Source organism: Phoca vitulina, unplaced genomic scaffold, assembly GCF_004348235.1.
Source record: "Phoca vitulina isolate PV1807 unplaced genomic scaffold, GSC_HSeal_1.0 scaffold40, whole genome shotgun sequence".
In the NCBI taxonomy this organism is placed as follows: Eukaryota; Metazoa; Chordata; class Mammalia; order Carnivora; family Phocidae; genus Phoca; species Phoca vitulina.
This window is the reverse complement of record NW_022589743.1, coordinates 19,926,898-19,947,479: the sequence shown is the minus strand read 5'-3', so window position 1 is coordinate 19,947,479 and position 20,582 is coordinate 19,926,898. Positions and strand designations below refer to the sequence as shown.

Sequence of the window (20,582 nt, the reverse complement as noted above, 5' to 3'; positions counted from 1 at the left end):
GTTCTCTGTAGTTAAGAGTCTGTTTTCCGGTTTGCCTCTCTTTTTTCCCCCTATGATCATTTGTTTTATTTCTTAAATTCCACGTATGAGTGAAATCGTACGGTATTTGTCTTTCTCTGACTTATTTCTCACTTAGCATAATACTCTCTAGCTCCATCCATGTCATTGCAGATGGCAAGATTTCATTCTTCTTTATGGCTGAGTAATATTCTGTTGTATATATACCACTTTATCCATTCATCAATTGATGGACACTTGGGCTCTTTCCATAATTTGGCTATTGTAGATAATGCTGCTGTAAACATCAGAGTGCATGTATTCCTTCAAATTAGTATTTTTGTAACCTTTGGGTAAATACCTAGTAGTGCAGTTGTCCAGCTTTATCTCTTAAGACTTCTCTACGTGATCCTTCATTCCAGCTAAACTAGCTGACGTGCCTCAGCACATCTCATCTAGTTATGTTTCTTTTTTTCTTTACCTCTCTCTTTTAGATCTGCTAATCCCTGCTCTTGTTGAATTCAGAATTTCTCCCACCCACTTCAGCTATAACATCTATGTAGTTTTCAAGGACTACCTAGTTCGTGTTCATCTCTCCCTCTTCTGAACTATTTTTCTCTGCAATTCATTTGATAAGTGATTACATACTATCTCATACCTTTTCTTTGATCTTGAAATATTTTATTTTAAAATCATTTAACTTGATTTTTATCTTTTCTCCCAACAAGATTAAAAATTCTGAGGTAAGGATATTTATCTGAGCCTATTGTGTAGTCCTTATCAGAGACATCAAGTGTAGAACATTGGGCCAAATTAATGTAAGTTCTTTTGATTTGAAGTTCTAGTACTGTGTTCTTCAGGGCTTTCTGATGGTCCTTACTTGGGCTACTCACACTGATCAGCATTCTTTTGAGTGTAAGCAACTTATGACCTCGTATGGCTTAATCAAAAAAATGGAATTCATTGGCTCATCAACTCAATAGTCCAGGGATAAATTTGATCCCAGGAGAGGCGTTATCTAGAGTTCAAATGAAATGGCTGGGGCCCCAGTTTCTCTCTTCGTTTCTCTGCTCCATTTCTTCAGTTTTTAGGCAGGCTTTCCCTTCATATCTCAAGGTATGAGCTAACAACTCCCAGGGCGATGTGTTCCTTTGTTTATAAACACCGGGAAAGAAAAAGTCTCAATTCCCAACTACAGCTAAAGCTTCTGAATTGGGCCTCTTTGGCCCTGGTTGTCCTGATTTGAGTCATACGGTCATTGCTGAACCTCTCTGGTCAAGGTGGGGTAAACAAATTGACTAAAGCCATTCAGATCACCCCAGGGCTCCAGGTGGATCATTGCCACCCAAACTGTTCACCTGGGAAATTCGGTGGGCCTAGAGGCAACCAATCAATGTTCACTGCCTTCCTCTGCTTATCTGGGGTGTGCAAGTTTGTTGTTGCTCAAGAGTGTTTGAATTGGAGACTTGTCTCTTTCATTTTACTTCAGCCTTATTTCTCAATATCTAAAGGATAACTGATTTTTAAAAATGGATTTATATTTTACATAATTTTTTGTTATTACAGTTTTCTCTAGAAAGCTCATCAGAAAATTAAAGGAATAAAATAGCTTAGTAGTCTCTGTATTTTTATTCAGAACTCTGTTAACAATCTGTGTCCTTTTTTTTTGTCATCTTCCTTAGGTTTAAAACTGGTCAAATCAATGGCGATTTGCTGATATACCACGTCTTGCTGACTTTAAAGCCATATTATGCAAAGCCATATGAAATTGTAGTGGACCTTACCCATACGGGGCCTAGCAATCGCTTTAAAACGGACTTTCTCTCCAAGTGGTTTGTTGTTTTTCCTGGCTTTGCTTATGACAATGTCTCTGCAGTCTATATCTATAACTGTAACTCCTGGGTCAGGGAGTACACCAAGTATCACGAGCGGCTGCTGACTGGCCTCAAAGGCAGCAAAAGGCTCATCTTCATAGACTGTCCTGGGAAACTGGCTGAGCACATAGAGCATGAACAGCAGAAACTGCCTGCTGCCACGCTGGCTTTAGAAGAGGACTTGAAGGTATTCCACAACGCTCTCAAGCTAGCTCACAAAGACACCAAGGTTTCTATTAAAGTAAGTTTCACTCCACATGAGGTAAATGATTTGTCACCCTTCTTGGCTAACCAGACTGCACTGGCCTCCCTAGGTGTTCCCATAGCAGTGGATCAAATGTAAAGTAGGTCCAGATGGAGGAAAACTAAGCTTTCTATCTTCATGGAGGTCCTGTGGAAGATAGGAGAGGTGTACACTTAATTATATTCTAGGTTGGATTGGAGGCAGGGGAGTGTTGTAGAGAGGGTGGTTTGCCATCTATCAGTCAAATGGTAGAAATGTGTAGAGGGTGGAAGTGACCAATTGAGAATTCTTCTGATTATTACATGCTTTTTGTGGAATGGGAGTCATGACCCAGGATAAAACCAGTGATTGTTTATGGGATTCTTGAACTTTTAAAAAAAAAAAATGTTTTCAGTCTCTTTTGAGAGCATTTATCACAATAACTCTTGAACCCATTTGAACATTGGCGGTAACTCTTCCTTAAATGGCAAACATGGTATTTGTTTGGTCAGTCGGTTGGTTTTCAGAGCCTCTTAGAGTTCTACGTAGTGGAATTTAACTCTTCTTCACTCTGCCCTCTCACCATCACTTTCCAGGTTGGTTCTACTGCTGTCCAGGTAACCTCAGCAGAGCGAACAAAAGTCTTGGGGCAATCAGTCTTTCTAAATGATATCTATTATGCTTCGGAAATTGAAGAGATCTGCCTGGTGGATGAGAACCAGTTCACCTTAACCATTGCAAACCAGGGCACACCACTCACCTTCATGCACCAGGAGTGTGAAGCCATTGTCCAGTCTATCATTCATATTCGGACACGCTGGGAGCTGTCGCAGCCCGACTCCATCCCCCAGCACACCAAGATTCGGCCAAAAGATGTCCCTGGGACGCTGCTCAATATTGCATTACTTAATTTAGGCAGTTCAGACCCTAGTTTACGGTAGGTTTTTTAAAAATTCACTGCAACTTTTTTCAGGGTTTTGTTGCTTTTAGAATGAGACCACTTAATAAGCTTCTAATACAGCCTCTACCTTAATACTCTAAATCGGAAGGTATGCTATGTTGGTTAACCAGTGTGACCTCATCAGTTTGTGGGGTGTTCACATGAACTGTGGAATTCTGAAAAGGGTGATTCACACTAAACCAATACATGTTCTTTCTCCAGGAAACTTTCATCTGAAACAGACTACATAGCAGTTTTGGTTTTGTTACTCCCCCCCCACCACCAAAAAAAGCCTTTTTTTTTTTTTTTAAAGTCTATTCCTAAGTTTCTCCTTCTGAGTCCTCTAATTATGTTTTCCCGTGTTCAGAAGTATATCACTATTAAGTTTCCTCACAGTCAGATTATTATTGTTTGACAAAGGAGGGCTTAATGTGCAATAACTCAAACAGTAACATTGCATACTTTCCACCTATATGACTTGAACAAAGTTCTTGAAAGAAGTCTTAAGACAGGTGTAGATGTCATCTGACAGGGTGTAATTGGTTCTGTTTAGATTTAATAATCTGAACATGAATGAGGAAGGAGCATGGCCTGTGGGGTCAGTAGATTTGGTTTAAATCTAGATCTGCTACAATGTGTGACTTTAGGCAAGGTACTAAAGTTCTCTGAGCTCTAGTTTCCTCATTTTGAAAATAAGGGTAACAGTGCCTTTCCTATATACCTACAAAGATTTCATAAATAGTATGTGTAGCAGTATATTTTAGCACCTAGTAAACAGTTTGTGCTCAGTATTACTGCCTCCCAACTCCCCCTCCCACCCCTCCTCTCTCTGCCAGTGTGTCTTTGTACTTCTTCCCTCCTTTCTCCCCTCTGCTTTTCGTGTTGGGATAATTCTTTGTCCCAGGTTCCTTGGGACTGTCAAGATTTTTACAGATATAAATTCTTAGCTCCAAAAAATCTTCCCTAGGGTGTAATGTAGCCCAAGTTTTATAAGTGGGCCTTTTAGGATTCCCGATTCTTAAATAAAGGGGGGAGGCGGAAATCAAGATTTCTTTACCTGGACGGGCCTCCCAGAAATTATGTATAAAATTTTGTGTATGCTTAGCTTTCATTATCTCCAAGGAATCTGACCTACCCCAGTTTGAGCAGGCCTGGTTCTTTATAGCTGCTGAAATGTACCGAATAAAAGTCAATGGTATAACTCCAAATTCCTAGGAGTTAGTAAGAGATACACAAACTTAGAAACAATAATATTAATATTCTCATTTTAGGAAAATAGAGCTATAAAGCCTGCCTTCAATTTCTAATTCAAAATTCCTCATAGAAGAATGCTAACAATCTTCTAACAGTTACTAGCTTCACTGAACCTGTATTCTCTTGTGAAATAAAGTGAACTGACAGCTTCTGTTTTTTGCTGAAGCATGTCATTCCAGAGAAAAAGCCTTTAGGCTGACTTAAATTTCAGTGGCTTTTTGCCCCCATATGGTTGTTGCAAAAATATAGTAGCATGATGAAGGTTCGGAGGTCAGGAAAACCTGAAATTTGCTGAGCAAACTATTTCTCTTGCTGGATAGGGGACAAAAATGAAAATTTGAAAACCAAGTACAGTTTTTTTACTTGTGTCCTAAATTGCTTAAGTATATTTTCAGACATTTCTAAGGGAAATTTTGGTTCTAATGGAATTTGGATGTATATCATTGTTTTATGTTTTCAGTGGTTAAGTATAATGGAAGGAAAAACAGGGGGGGACTTAATTATATTATGTTTGTTTTTGACCTCTAGTTTGTAGTATGTCATATAGGACATCAAGAAAGAAATTTGGTAGGTGCTGATGAAAGATTTTCACATTTTAATTTGATGAGGGGCCATCTTATTTCTCTTCTTATGATCCCCATTATAAATGGATCTGATGAGAGGGGGAACCACAATTTGCGTTTTTGGCTTCATTGAAAATATGATGAGCCTTATTCTAACTTTATTGATCCACCTTAGGACCATAAACCTCTCATATTTTATATCCTAGTAAAATGTCTTTTAGAAACGTCTTAATACTTACCTGTCTTAGGAGCCTCACAGTGCTCTTCTGGTAATGTCAGGAACCTCCCTTGAATCCCTAAATGATGAAAAAAAATCCCTAAATGATCAAGGGGTATTTTGTATTTACCATAGAACCATAACATCTTATCTCTCATTGATCATAAAATTTAAAAATAGTTGATTATGCTTTGTAGTAGAATCATAAGTTGTACGTTATGAAAAAAATTTGGAATCATAAGAAAAAATAAGTTTTAAAACAACTTCATTTGTGTTTTCTCCTAGGTCAGCCGCCTATAATCTTCTGTGTGCCTTAACTTGTACCTTTAATTTAAAAATCGAGGGCCAGTTACTAGAGACATCAGGTTTATGCATCCCTGCCAACAACACGCTCTTTATTGTCTCTATTAGTAAGACACTGGCAGCCAATGAGCCACATCTCACCTTAGAATTTTTGGAAGAGTGTATTTCTGGATTTAGCAAATCTAGTAAGTAATAATAATTTTCTTTAATACTAACAATGATTCTTTTTTTTTTTTTTTAAGATTTTATTTATTTATTTGACAGAGAGAGAGACATAGCGAGAGAGGGAACACAAGCAGGGGGAGTAGGAGAGGGAGAAGCAGGCTTCCCCGCGGTGCAGGGAGCCCGATGTGGGGCTCGATCCCAGGGCCCTGGGATCACGACCTGAGCCGAAGGCATAACAACTGAGCCACCCAGGCGCCCCCTAACAATGATTCTAAGAAGATTCAAAGAAAATCCTTTCATTTCAGAATTTGCCAGTGAAATCATAATTGATTGTATTTTCAGTTCTTTATCTCTTCTAATTTTTCATCTGCTGTACTCTGCAACTGAAGAAACTCTGAAGGAACGTCCCGGTTAGACAACATTGAGAAATCCACCAAAATTCTGGCCATAAAAGCAAGGTGGCAAGATTTTTGATACTTTACATGTGTTTGAGCCACTTACAAAATACTTTTCGCACTGTTTCAGTTTAATTAGCTTCAGGATTTCTCTTCTTAGCAGATTATTCCAAATGAGTGAAGTATCCATGTTGTCTCCTTGATTTTAAGGAAATAGTCATTTTTTCTTTTTGTCAGGTTGACTTTGAACTGTGATTTTATTGGTCATGTACAGTTCCTGAAGAATGCAGTGACACATAATACAGGGTCCAGAGTCAACTCCTGACTTGGTTTTTAATAAGTCTTATAAATTTAACATCCACTCTTTCCATTTATTCATCTTCATACCCTGTTGTGGTATAAATGTTGCTCTTCCTCCAGCTTATTTCCTGACATTTTCTTCCCTCCCCTTTCTCTCTCCATAATACATAAAACTTTTTTTCTGCAAACATATTTTTTTTAAGATTTACTTTTTTATTTGAGAACAGTAAGATAACATAAAAAAGAGCACATGCACGCGCATGAGTTGGGGGAGGGGCAGAGGGAGAGAATCTTTAAGCAGACTCCCTGCTGAGTGCAAAGCCCAACTTGGGGCTCAGTCCCAGTGACCTATGAGATCCTGACCTGAGCTGAAACCAGTTGCTTAACCAACTGAGCCACCCAGGTGCCCCTCAAACATATTTCTTGATTTTTCAGCTAATTGAAAGCTTTGACAATTCATCAAGTCCAGATGACTACATATATTTACTTTTACATATATTACTTATAATACTTATAATAAGAGATGTAGGAATACAACCCTAAAAAGAAAATGTGTTAAGACTGACAAAATAAGAAAAGCATAAAGCTTTATTAAGAAATATTTTAAAAGATTTGAATGAATGAACAGGCATATTGTGTTCTTGGATGAACAGTTCTTCCCACTTCCCAGATTATTATAAATTCAATGCAATCCCATCAAAATAACTACAGGATTTGAGGACTAAGAATGAGGTAGAACTGAGGTGCCTGGGTGGCTCAGTTGGTTAAGTGTCCCACTCTTGATCTCAGCTCAGGTCATGATCTCAGGATCCTGAGTTCCAGCCTAGCATTGGACTCCATGCTGAGTATGGAGTCTACTTAAAAAAAAAAAAAGAAAAGAAAGAATGAGGTAGAACTTAAAATGTTTATAAATTTCATTTGAAACAACAAGAATAGTTAAGAAAATGGTGAAAGAAAAGAAAACTGAGAGACACTTGTGGACATTTGAACACATAACAGTACAATAATTAAAACAGAGGTGTTCAAGAATCAGCAGTCAGATAAGTTTAAGAGAAACAGATTGATAAAGAAGTGTCACAAACTGATGGGGGAAAGATTAAATCATTTAAACAATGAGGCTGGGAAATGAATTAAGTTGGGTCTTCATCTTCACCCCCAAACCACAAGATACCAAAATAAAGTCTAGCTGTATTTAAGAATTGAATATAAAAACTGGAACCATTAAAAAAAAGAAGAGGAAGCAGAGTATTTAATTGCTTTCTGGATGATTAAGGACTTACGAAGTAAAAAAGTGGTAGATAGAAAAAAAGGAAATAATGAGTGTAAATGATTACATAAAACTTCAAAACATCTCTATTTCAGAAACAAAAGTAAAAGATAATAAACAACTAGGTAATATGCTTGCAGCAAATATGAGAAAAGATTAATATCTTTAATCATGAGTTCTTAATGGATCAACAACAGTAGTGTGCAGGTCATGCTAAAAAAGAATATTTATATTTTAAGAAGTTCATAATAAAATCAAAGAAATAAAAACAAAGAATAGTAAGATAACATTCAATTATCAAATTGGCAAAAGGTTTTTTTTCTTTGTTTTTAATTCAGTATTGATGGTCTATGGAATTGTGAACAGGGGCAATTTTTTGAGAAAGCACTTTGGACATGGATGTCAGGACCCCTAAGAATGTTCATTCCTTTTGGCCTCATGATTCCACCTTTTAGAATTTATCCTAAGGAATTAGTGTTCACATGTTTATTATAGCATTACTTTTTATTTAGATTTTTTAAATTCAGGTATGTCCTATCAGTTAAGTGCCCAAATCTTAAGTGAACAGCTTGATAAATTTTTATGTGTGAATACATCACAAAACCCTCTCCCAGACCAAGATACAGAAGATTTCCAGCATCCAGGAGGTTCCTTTCAGTCAGTACCATCCCCTCACCAAGAGTAACCACTATTGTGACCTCTATTGCCATAAATTTTTTTTGCCTACTTTTGAACTTCACATAACATTATTTATAGTAGCAAAAAATTGGAACAGTCTAAAGGTCAAACAATAAAGAACTAATTAAATTGTCAGATTTCCATATGATGGAATAATATGAAACCATCAAAAATGGTTTTGGTACAGAATTTCAGTTTGAGAAGATGAGAAAGTTGTGGAGATGGATGGTGGTGATAGTTGCATACTGATGTGAACGTACTTAGGGCCACTGAACTGTACACTTAAAAATGGCAAATTTTATATTGTGTGTATTTTACCACAATAAAAAAAGTGTTTTGGGGACTCTAGATAAAGTTATATGGAGGAATATTTGTATCTTTTTCTAAGTCTAAACTTACGTCAAAATGAAAAGTTAAAACATGTTTTATCTTTGAAGAAAATATTCAAAACATACTGCATAGACAGTGTAGTCCTCATTTTTGTGGAAGACTTGGGGTGGGTATTATGTGTATACACACACATAAATGTACATAATCTCTACATAGCTTTGAAAGCCTGAGAAGAGATGAGGTGATACACCAGTATATTAATATCAGTTTCATTTTTGTGGTGATGCTTTCCTTTCACCTAACTTTCTATGATTGCCACATATTCCTTATACAATTAGAATAAAACTTAATAAAATTTCTAACTAGAAGAGAAATGATTAAGAAAAAGAAAAATAAGATAAAACTTTCCAAAAATTGGCCAGCTGGCTTTGAAGATTACTTTCTTCATGGCTTGTTCTCTTCCTCTCTGTCTTTAATATATGGCCAAATCTCTTTTCTCCAGACCTGATTCTACATAATGATCTTTACCTTTTACCTTCTTTTCCCCAATCCTCTATATTTTTAGATAACTGTTGATGTAATTTTCATTGACCATCTATGCTAATAGTGTATTTTTTTTTTCCAGGTATTGAATTGAAACACCTTTGTTTGGAATACATGACTCCATGGCTGTCAAATCTAGTCCGTTTTTGTAAACACAATGATGATGCCAAACGACAAAGAGTTACTGCTATTCTTGATAAGCTGATAACAATGACCATAAATGAGAAACAGATGTACCCATCTATCCAAGCCAAAATATGGGGGAGCCTTGGGCAGGTATTGAGTTTGCTCAGATATTTGTCTAGTACCTCTGTGATGCAGATATTAATCTGGTACCCGCTTTGTGCAAAACATTGTGCTGGGCACTAGGGATATAGCTGTAGAAAAGACAGTCCTCTCTTTCAAAAAGCATGCAGACACTCACCTAATTCTTGGATTTGGTTCAGAATTGTAGATGTCTAATGCATATTTCAGAGCCAGAAATAAACTATTTTAGTACTCTTTTTCATGGCATAATTATGTAGAATTTAACTGTAAAAATCTGATGTTGTTTCTAGTAAATAGTGGTTTATTTTATTTATTTATTTGGGGGGGGCGGAGGGAGGGGTTGAGGGAGAGAGAATCTCAAGCAAGCTCCACATCCAGCTCAGAGCCCAATGTGGGGCTCAGTCTCATGACCTGAACCGAAATCGTTTAACTGACTGAGCCACCCTGACACTCCTAAATAGTGCTTTATATAACATATTCTAGTACTTACATTCCATAGATGTCAGTAGACGTATGTTAACAATATTATTTTGGACACCTTTCATTTATAGTTCTAGCACAAGAATACCAGTATTAAAATATAGAATACAATGTAATATTTTATTTTTTATCTGACAAGAATTGTGCACATCATTTCTTCAAAGATCATACAATGCTGCAAATCTTCCACATAATTTGAAATGACCATGGAGCCGGTTTTATAGCTCTACAAAACATCCTAGTACTTGATGTCATTTCCTGTATTTTAAAATAATTGTATTTTATATTAATCATACATCACTGTCTTAGGAGAGAACAGAGGTGCTTTGCTAGTGGATGAAAATAATGCATGTGGATATTTTAAATTTCTGAATATTGGTCCCTTTTACTCTCTGAAGCAATTGAGTACAATTGAGTGAATATCTTTATCCTCCTTTGGATATTTAATGATAAATTTACTGACTGGTTGCTAAATAAAACTTACTTTTTTGGAGGCTTCAGGTAAAATAGAATTTTCATGTTGATTGGGCTACTGCTTTTGAAGTATTTTTAAAGTAAAAATTAAGTTGGCAGAGTGAATGGCTAAAACACGTTATTTTTCCCTCTTCCACTAGATTACAGATCTCCTTGATGTTGTACTAGACAGTTTCATCAAAACCAGTGCGACAGGTGGCCTGGGATCAATAAAAGCTGAGGTGATGGCAGATACTGCTGTAGCTTTGGCTTCTGGAAATGTGAAATTGGTTTCAAGCAAGGTAATCAACTTTTCCTTTACCTTCTGGACTGTGGCATGATGTGTCTGTTTTTATTACCAGGAGGTTGTTTGTATTGTAACTAGTCATTTTAAGGTTAAACTGAAACTTTTTGTGATAAAACTTTGTTTTAGCCCCTGTATTTTTTAAAATTCTGTTTCTTTATAGGTTATTGGAAGGATGTGCAAAATAATTGACAAGACATGCTTATCTCCAACTCCTACCTTAGAACAACATCTTATGTGGGACGATATTGCTATTCTAGCACGCTACATGCTGATGCTGTCCTTCAACAATTCCCTTGATGTGGCAGCTCATCTCCCCTACCTCTTCCATGTTGTTACTTTCTTAGTAGCCACAGGGCCGCTCTCCCTTAGAGCTTCCACACATGGATTGGTCATTAATATCATACACTCTCTGTGTACTTGTTCACAGCTTCATTTTAGTGGTAAGTTCCCAGAAAGTAATTTGTGTTTTGCAATTCATTTCTCCATTTTATATCACCTGGTTGGCATAAATTATCTTACTCATTTTTATGGTTATCTTTAACACCAGCTATTTATTGAAGTCTGTGATGATACATGAAATATTATCAGAAAGAAAAAGAATAAATTAACTCCATTCTATTTCAAGCTATAGCAGAGATTTTCTTTTAAAATCTCTCTCTCTCTCTCTCTCGAGAGAGAGAGAGAGAGAGAGAGAGAGAGAGTGAGCGAGCGGCAGGGTTGGGGGGGTCCACAGAGGGAGAGGGAGAGAGAGAATCCTTAAGCAGACTTCCCGCTGAGCGTGGACCCTGACAGCGGGGCTTGATCCCACGACTCTGAGATCATAACCTAAGCTGAAATCAAGAATCAAACACTTAGGGGCGCCTGGGTGGCTCAGTCGTTAAGCGTCTGCCTTCGGCTCAGGTCATGATCCCAGGGTCCTGGGATCGAGCCCCGCATCGGGCTCCCTGCTCCGCGGGAAGCCTGCTTCTCCCTCTCCCGCTCCCCCTGCTTGTATTCCCTCTCTCGCTGTGTCTCTCTCTGTCAAATAAATAAATAAAATCTTTAAAAAAAAAAAAAAAAAAAAGAATCAAACACTTAACTGACCGAGCCACCCAGGCGCCCCTACAGCAAAGATTTTCTCTGTGCGTTTGTCAGACTGTTGTAACCACAGAAACTAAAGACTCCGCAGCAGTTGATGGTGTTGTGTTACTGGCATGAACTTGTAGGTAATGGACCTAAAGCAGTGAGCGTTGAGCAGAATGTTTCTAGAGGGTTGGTGTAGGGAGTATGACTATGTAGTTTTGATATGATTTTCAAATTTTCTAAAAGCAAAGTGAAATTGGGCACTTTAGAATTAAAAAGTTAATATCTTTAAAGTCTTTCCTTGTTCCTTTTTTCTTTTACAGAAGAGACCAAGCAAGTTTTAAGACTCAGTTTGACGGAGTTCTCGTTACCCAAGTTTTACCTGCTGTTTGGCATTAGCAAAGTCAAGTCAGCTGCCGTCATTGCCTTCCGCTCTAGTTACCGGGACAGGTCATTCTCTCCCGGCTCCTATGAAAGGGAGACTTTTGCTTTGACTTCCCTGGAAACAGTCACAGAAGCTTTGTTGGAGATCATGGAGGTACATTAGGCAAAATGATAAGAAACTGAGATCTTTTTTTCTTAATCCACTAGTACTATAAAGAAGAAATATTAGTTTATTCTGCTGTTCTATGCTTAATGCTTAAATAAAAACACTCCCATGGAACATGTTTATTGGTAATATATATGTCATTTATTTAATGACATTATAATAAACGTTATTTAAATGTTTCTAAAAACATTTATGTACACAAATATATTTAAGAGTATCCTTTTTTTAAGGCATGTATGAGAGATATTCCAACATGCAAATGGCTGGACCAGTGGACAGAACTAGCTCAAAGGTAGGTCCCAAATAAATTTAAGTTGTAAAAGTATGTGTATTGTTGAAAAGATAAATACTACTGCATAATCAGTATTTTAATTATTTAGTATATATAAATACAAAGGTTTTTCCTGAACTCTTTGGATTTTTTAATTGCAGATTTGCATTCCAATATAATCCATCGCTACAACCAAGAGCTCTTGTTGTCTTTGGCTGTATTAGCAAACGTGTGTCTCATGGGCAGATAAAGCAGATTATCCGTATTCTTAGCAAGGTACGTCTCCCTCCTTTCCTCCCTCTCAAATATTTGTGGTTCTCAAGTTGTAAAGCATACTTGTGTTTTTCTAAGGGACATCTAAATTTGAAGTTAATAAAATGTCTTGTATGTTGCTTGTTAAACCTTTAAACAACAGATTGAATTATTTTCTTTATTGTAATTTTTGAAGTGAAGAACCCTCTAAAGAAGATATCTTAAAAGAAAATATGTATTGTCTCTTTTGCTAAGAAGATACTCAGTATTTTATCAGTTTTCAAAGCATTTAACTATATGGTAAAACTAGCCTTATATAAAATTATATAATATGTAATTAATATAATAATGCATAATGTATTGTATTAAAATATAGAAATAATTAAAAACAAAAACCCAAATGACCTATTTACCAAGAACACCATAGCATTGGAAATGATTCTAGCACTTACTAAATAAGGAATTGTTCCTGAACTGATTGTGAGATTTAGTTTAGGAGTTAATGTTTTATTTCAATGGAAGTAAATATAAAAAATTCTGTTTCCCTAAAAGGCACTTGAGAGTTGCTTAAAAGGACCTGATACTTACAACAGTCAAGTTCTGATAGAAGCCACAGTAATAGCACTAACCAAGTTACAACCACTTCTTAATAAGGTAATTACTATATAGAAATGAGTACATTCATTTTGGGTATCAGTCTTAAATGTTATTTTATTTTGTTTCAAAAAATTCAGAAAGTAAGTGGGACTGAGAAGAAGTTATAAAGAAAAAGCTGTAGTTAAAGTAGAACTTCCTTGTCTTTAAATTTAGTTGTTTGAAGAATTTACATTAGGGGAAGAATAAGTATGGAGAGTATGTTCTCAAGAGCTTATAAGTTTTTGTCTCATCAGTGTAAAAAGGAAAAATGGGTATATATTCTTAATTCTTTAATCCAGTAAGTAGTAACTGAGCATCTGCTATGTGCCAAGTACCATTTTAGGTGCCAGAGATGTAGTACCTGAACAAAACTAATAAAACATCCTGCCCTCATGGAACTTATGTTCTTGGGGTGAGTGTGGGAGTTGGAAAGTGAATAGGTAATAAACAAAGTAAGTAAAATACAGAGTATGCTAGTTCATGATCATTACTGTGGAGAAATGTAAAGCTGGGGAAGTATACCTGGTCATCAAGAGAGCTTGGGCGCTAAATGAAGATGATATTTAAAAGGAATAAAATGATGCGGCCACTGTTTTTGGATGGTCTGAGCTCATCTCAGCTTTGTGACCAGATATGTTAAATGACCTGTTCATTTAACATATCTGGACATGGTATTTCCAAATTGATAAAATGAGTAAACTAGACTGGATGATGGCAGAGTATTATTTTCCAACTCTGAAGTTATATAATTATGTGAATTGAATACAAAGATATGTCAGATGAGGGAGATTACAGAGAAATAAATACCTGTATGTTGCTCGTATTGAGTTATCTTCTAATATCTTCTATAAATAAAACATATCTTCTTATCCTAAATTGCACAAAATGGTTCTCTTATCCTCATATTAGAAGTTAAAATGAGGCTCAGAAAGGCTAAGTGACTTGCCCAAGGTCCCATACCTAATAAGACAGAGCCATGATTCCCTTCCAAGGCTGTCTGACCCTAAAGTCTGTGTATTTTCCCATTTACCACACTGCTGAAGAAGGGTTCCCCAAAATACATTATCTTAATTCAGAACAGCAAGAGATACTATATTGGTAAGGGTGACAAGAAAGTTAAAAGGGTAGTCTAAACTAAAGTCAAAGAGATAAGTGGGATTTAGTGTAGAGAAAGGGGAAAAGCCTTGCACAGCAAATGTACAGAAGGGGGATCATACAGGAATGCTAGGACAACAAAGGGATGGTGGGTGGACCATTCTAGTAGCATGGAGAAACTTGCAGGAGAATAGTGAGATGGAAGATTGTAAAGATTGGATAGAACTAATCTAACACTCAAGATTCTTCAGAAGGGAGTTGGCAAATGTACCTATATGTTTTCAAGCAGATGAGTAGTATGACAAGAGGAAGACTTCGAACGGTCCTTCTGGCAGTAGTGTGCACAGCAGATTGGAGTGGAGGGAGCCCGGAGGCAAAAAGAATCCACATTTAAAATAAGGACACATTTAGAATAGTGTCATTAGCAGTAGGCAAATACAGAAGAGACTATTTTGGAAAAATTAATAAGACTTGGTGACTGGAGTTTGGAATCAAAGAACAGGGAGAAATCAAAGGAGATGCTAATATTCTCAGCCTGGCTAACAGTGTCTTTAGTTATACATGTGGAATAGATGAAGAGCTTACCTGTATATTTAATTTCTCCAAAAGAGAAAGCATGCATAATTTGGGGGATAATGTGCTTTGTTTTATACTGTGATGTGTTTTGAACGAGACTGTTTGTAGTTCATCTCGCTAATCTGGAATGCGTGACCTTTGCCAGGACTCCCCTCTGCACAAAGCCCTCTTTTGGGTCGCGGTGGCTGTGCTGCAGCTCGACGAGGTCAGCTTGTACTCAGCAGGCACCGCGCTCCTGGAACAAAACCTGCACACCTTAGACAGTCTGCGGGTATTCAACGACAAGGTAAGCAAGCTTTCAGTTGGCATTCCTAGAGTCTGCACATTTAGAATTCCTCTCTCTTTTACTGTTGTTGGCCTTTTAAAATCAGAAGAGGTCCATAACTTCAATATGTATTTCTGTAATGCAACTTATTTGTGAGTGTACTTCCTTAACAGCTCATAAAGAAACTATTTAAACTTTTTTTATTTTTATTTTTTAAGATTTTATTTATTTGACACAGAGAGATACAGCAAGAGAGGGAACACAAGCAGGGGGAGTGGGAGAGGGAGAGGCAGGCTTCCTGCTGAGCAGGGAGCCCGATGCAGGGCTCAATCCCAGGACCCTGGGATCATGACCTGAGCCGAAGGCAGACGCTTAACTGAGCCACCCCGGCGCCCCTGAACTTTGCTATATAAAAATAGTAGGAAATAGTACTCACCCAATACTGGTAAACAGAATAGGGATAAAAAATACTGAGTAGTAATAGTAGCTATGTGCTAAGCCCTGTGCTATGCTATGTATACGATGCACTGTACAGTCATTATTTGTGATTTCATAACCCAAAGGTAAAGGTTAGCATTCTCTACCCTCCATTTCACATATGAAGAAATAATCTAAAAATAAGCTTATTTTTATTGAATAATGGTACTTAATGAGAAAATAGGTTGGAGAGTCTAAAGGAAACTTTTGGGTACTTAATTGTACTAGGTTTTTGTTTTGCCTAATCCCACTTTGAAACATACCATTAGCACCCTTCTTAACATTTATCAACCTTGACTGAGGTTGGATTTTGGTGTATAGAGTATAGAGAAGGGGACATAACAGTATGAAATGATGTTCTTTTTTGTCTTTGGAGAAAAATGGGAAGAGTCTAGGAGAAAAGTGAGGAATTTTTTTAAAAGATAGGTGTTTATAACAAGAGATATACTTGAAGTGAGCTTGATCAAAGCTGTGGATAGAAAAAAAAAAAAAACAGAATAGGAGCATGGTTTTAAGTGTGATGATACCTGGGCTAAATACTATTTGATTAGTCTGCCAGTTGTGGTGTAGACTTGAAATAGCTACCTTGAAGTTTATCCATCAGGCCTCCATTTTACAAAATAGAAAGGAACAAGTTAAATAACTTGTCCATATTTGTACATCTGATTTGGGACTAAAGCCCCTCTTTCCTAATCCCTGTTGCTCTTTTCTGGGGTTGTCTTGGGACAGTGGTGGTCAGAGAGATAGCTAGATATTGGCTGTTTGTATGGATATAAAAATATTTGTAAATGAAATGTTTGTCTAGGAGTATCTGTCTTGGTATTTTCATTGCCAGAACAGTCCCATAGCAGGAGCTAATACTGACTTCAGTGCCCCAAGAATACTGGGAATCAGAGTTAATAAAGCCTATTAAAAGTCACCAGGATGTAAGATGGATAAGGTCTGAGGATCTGATGTATAACATGGTGACTATAGTTGGTAACATTGTAGTGTATAATTGAAATTTGCTAAGAGAGTAGAACTTTAAGTTCTATATTTAATGATTTAATGTTCTTACCAAAAGTGGGAGTGGGGGTAGCTGTAAATATATGAGGTAATGGTTGTGTTCATTGCCTTGATGGGGTAAATCGTTTCACAACGTATATGTATATCAAATCATCATGTTGTATACTTTAAATATCTTCGAATTTTATGTCAGTTATTATACCTCATTAAAGCTGGAAAAAATAAATTGTACATATGGCAGGTTAATAGGTAATCATACTTTATATAGTATTCTGCAATTTGCATTTTTATTTAAAAATATAAAGTGAACCTCTTTCTAAGCATATATACTCACACATATACGTATACACACACATACAGGTGTGGATGAGCAAGTAATTCTTTCTCATGGCTACAGAGTATTTTACATTATGCATGAGCCACAATTTTTCAACCATTTGCCTATTGATGAACAATTGATTTGTTTCTGTCTTTTCTTCTTTTCTGTTTTATTTTATTTTATTTTTTTTTTAAAGATTTTATTTATTTATTTGAGAGAGAGAGAATGAGAGACAGAGAGCATGAGAGGGAGGAGGGTCAGAGGGAGAAGCAGACTCCCTGCCGAGCAGGGAGCCCGATGCAGGACTCGATCCCGGGACTCCAGGATCATGACCTGAGCCGAAGGCAGTCGCTTAACCAACTGAGCCACCCAGGCGTCCCCTTCTTTTCTGTTTTAAACAGTGCTATTCTAAACATCTCTCTACATTTATTTTAAATGGTCATGTTTTTCTTTCTTTGAGATATAAATCTAGATAACCTGAGCTCAGGCTCTAAACACCTTCAGTTGTTTGCTTTTAAAAATCTCTGTTCATGAGGGAATTACTGGGCTTTTTTTAAAAAATGCAAATTCCTGGGCTTTACCTAGTGACCTTAAAACAGGTATTCATCTTCAGTGACTTTAAAGCAGATACTCCTGAAGCCACGCTTCAGGAAACACTGTTAAAATCTTAATTATCTTGGGTAAGTTGCACGGCATTTTTAAGTTTTGATTTCCTTGTTTTCCCACACTAGAATGTAAAATCCACCAGGGTGAATACTTTTTGTCTCTTTAGTTCACTGATTGATGTTCAGAGCCTAGAACCATGCCTGGCACATCAAAAACACATAATAAGTACTTGATAAGTAAAAGAATGAATGAATAAATCTGTAAAATGGAGCTAATATTGACTGCATAGGATTGCTTTACGGTTTCAATACAGTAATGCATCTAACATTATTGTATACTGCAGGCACTCAGTAAATATGAACTCTCTTTGTTTTCTTGAATTTTCAGTCATAGTATACAAAATGCCCACTACAATTCAATGGATGGTCTTATTTAAAACAATAATTATTTTTTTTCTTTTTTTAATTTAATTTTATTATGTTATGTTAGTCACCGTACATCATTAGTTTTTGATGTAGTGATCCACACTTCACTGTTTTCATATAAATAACACCCAGTGCTCCGTGAATCAAGGAGCACTGGGTGTTATACGAAAACAGTAATTATAATTTTTAAGAAATCACCAGGATATAAATTGATAGTCATTTGTTTTTCATCATAATTCAAAGGTATTTTGTCTTCTGTCATCTTATTATTTATATATACTTGATTGTCTCACACTAATTTATTTGTAGTATCTTAAATGTTCTATGGTTTTCTATAGTCATCTGAAAATAATTTCTCTCCACTTGAAAGGGTTACTTAACTGACATAGCTATGAACACAATCAAAAACCAATAAGTAATCCTTTAAGGAAAGTTCCTGTGTGACCCCCATCAACCATATTCTGATTGTCTTCAATAGAGTCCAGAGGAAGTATTTATGGCAATCCGGAATCCTCTCGAATGGCACTGCAAGCAAATGGATCATTTTGTTGGACTCAATTTCAACTCTAACTTTAACTTCGCACTGGTTGGACACCTCTTAAAAGGTAGAGGACTTGTGTCAGAATATTTTTTATGAAATGATATCAGGAAGCCAGAAGTAACTAAAATAATTTGTTATTTGAAATAAGTTGAAACAATTTGGCTCATATGTCTTACTTTTTTTTTTTTTTTTTTTTTAAGATTTTTTGAGAGAGAGAAAGCTAAAGGGGAGAGGGGGGGGGGGGAGGGGTAGAGAGAGAGAGAGAATCTCAAACAGACTCCCTGCTGAGCATGGAGCCCAATGTGGGGCTCAATCCCACAACCCTGAGATCATGACCTGAGTTGAAACCAAGACTCGGACGCTCAACCAACTCAGCCACACAGGCGCCCCTTGTATATTTTACTTTAAATGCAGATATATCTGTCTTATTGAGCTATGTTTTATTCAGTATGTATTTTAATAGAGCCTAATCACTGTATCAAATATCAGATTTCCTTTAAAATGCAAAAGAGTTGATTCTTGAAATAATCCTAAATACCGGACTTTCTAATACCTAAGTATCTTTTTGATTATTTAAAATAAGACAGACTGCAAATCAATAAATGATGTTACATGGGTAACTTATGTTAGAATATGATATCTTAGAGATTTGATCACAGATTTTCTTCAACTTGTTTCTAAGGTATTGTTGTTCAGTCGCATTGTTACATACCATAGCACCTCACCTTTCTGGTACCCCACCCTCACCCCTCCAAATTTCTGAATTGCTGATAGTGGTCTCCTAGTCCTCAGAGCCAGCTCGTTCACTGCCTCTCCTGGCTTTACTCCCCATTGCTGACTTCACTGTATGCTAGCTTTGGTTTACTAACATGGAACAGTCATGGCCAGAGACTACAGTTAACAGAACGGCGCATAGTGGTAAGTCAGAGACAAAGGCAGTGGAGAGGAGAGTAAGGCTTGGGATGAGGAGCTGGCATGAACCAGTAGTCTTAAGCAGCACTGGCTTTGGCCACAATTAGACTCAAGCTCTAGCTTGAGTCTACAGCTTTGTAAATCAATGTAAATGATTCTTAGGCTTGAGGGATCATGGAGGTTCCCCAGTTTTTACCTGACAGATGTACATACACCTACTATTGTGAATGTAAACATTTGATTTCTTTACCTTATGAAATTTCTGCAAAAATATTAATAGTTTCAATCTCTAAAGTGAATAGGGATTGCTCAAAACGTATTACACTTATGACAGGATACCAAAAAGAAGAATTGCATGAGGCTGATAAAGTGCTTGCTGATTCTGTATTTCTAAGAGTACCAGATATTTTCAGAGTACAAATCCCCTACTTTAAAATGGAGTAGCACTGGGGCGCCAGGGTGGCTTGGTTGGTTAGACGTCTGCCTTCAGCTCAGGTCGTGATCCCGAGGTCCTGGGATCAAGCCCTGCATCGGGCTCCCTGCTCAGTGGGGAGTCTGCTTCTCCCTCTCCCACTCCCCCCACCACCACCATTTGTGTTCTAGCTGATTCACTCTCTCACTCTCAAATGAATAAATTAAAAAAAAAAAATTGAAATGGAGTAGCACTAATCATTAAAGGCTGTCCAAAGATCAAGCTTACTCTCTGATCAAACCTATTCTTTGGGTTCTGAGAGCATATACATCCTACACTATTAGATTTTTTTCCTTTAATTAAAAAAAGAAAGAATTTTTAAGCAACAGACCCTATTTTCAAAAGCTATCTTAAGGTGACCTCAAATACCTAGATTTTTTTTTAAATCCCCTCACTGCTTTAGGGTATGGAATATCTGAAACAGCATCCATCTTTCCTTATTTTCCTCCCTTAGGGTTCCAGGGAATAGTATTTTCTTCTACACATGTTTGGTACTTAATCTTTTATGTAATTAATTATTCATGTACGTTGTTTTACCTTCCCAAACAGCTGTTCTCAGAAG

General features: G+C 36.8%; 1 protein-coding gene across 9 annotated transcripts in view; it reads left to right on the top strand.

Annotated features, from left to right (window-relative positions):
* NF1 (neurofibromin 1) overlaps nucleotides 1-20,582 on the top strand; it is a 281,702-nt gene that overhangs the window by 235,945 nt on the left and 25,175 nt on the right. For all 9 annotated transcript variants that reach the window (XM_032428720.1, XM_032428715.1, XM_032428713.1 and 6 more), the window contains 12 exons: nucleotides 1,680-2,112; nucleotides 2,691-3,031; nucleotides 5,354-5,556; nucleotides 9,132-9,325; nucleotides 10,411-10,551; nucleotides 10,717-10,996; nucleotides 11,942-12,156; nucleotides 12,399-12,460; nucleotides 12,601-12,715; nucleotides 13,244-13,345; nucleotides 15,144-15,284; nucleotides 18,574-18,700. In XM_032428720.1, coding sequence (XP_032284611.1) covers nucleotides 1,680-2,112; nucleotides 2,691-3,031; nucleotides 5,354-5,556; nucleotides 9,132-9,325; nucleotides 10,411-10,551; nucleotides 10,717-10,996; nucleotides 11,942-12,156; nucleotides 12,399-12,460; nucleotides 12,601-12,715; nucleotides 13,244-13,345; nucleotides 15,144-15,284; nucleotides 18,574-18,700 — 2,354 coding nt within the window. The remainder of the gene's footprint in view (nucleotides 1-1,679; nucleotides 2,113-2,690; nucleotides 3,032-5,353; nucleotides 5,557-9,131; nucleotides 9,326-10,410; nucleotides 10,552-10,716; nucleotides 10,997-11,941; nucleotides 12,157-12,398; nucleotides 12,461-12,600; nucleotides 12,716-13,243; nucleotides 13,346-15,143; nucleotides 15,285-18,573; nucleotides 18,701-20,582) is intronic.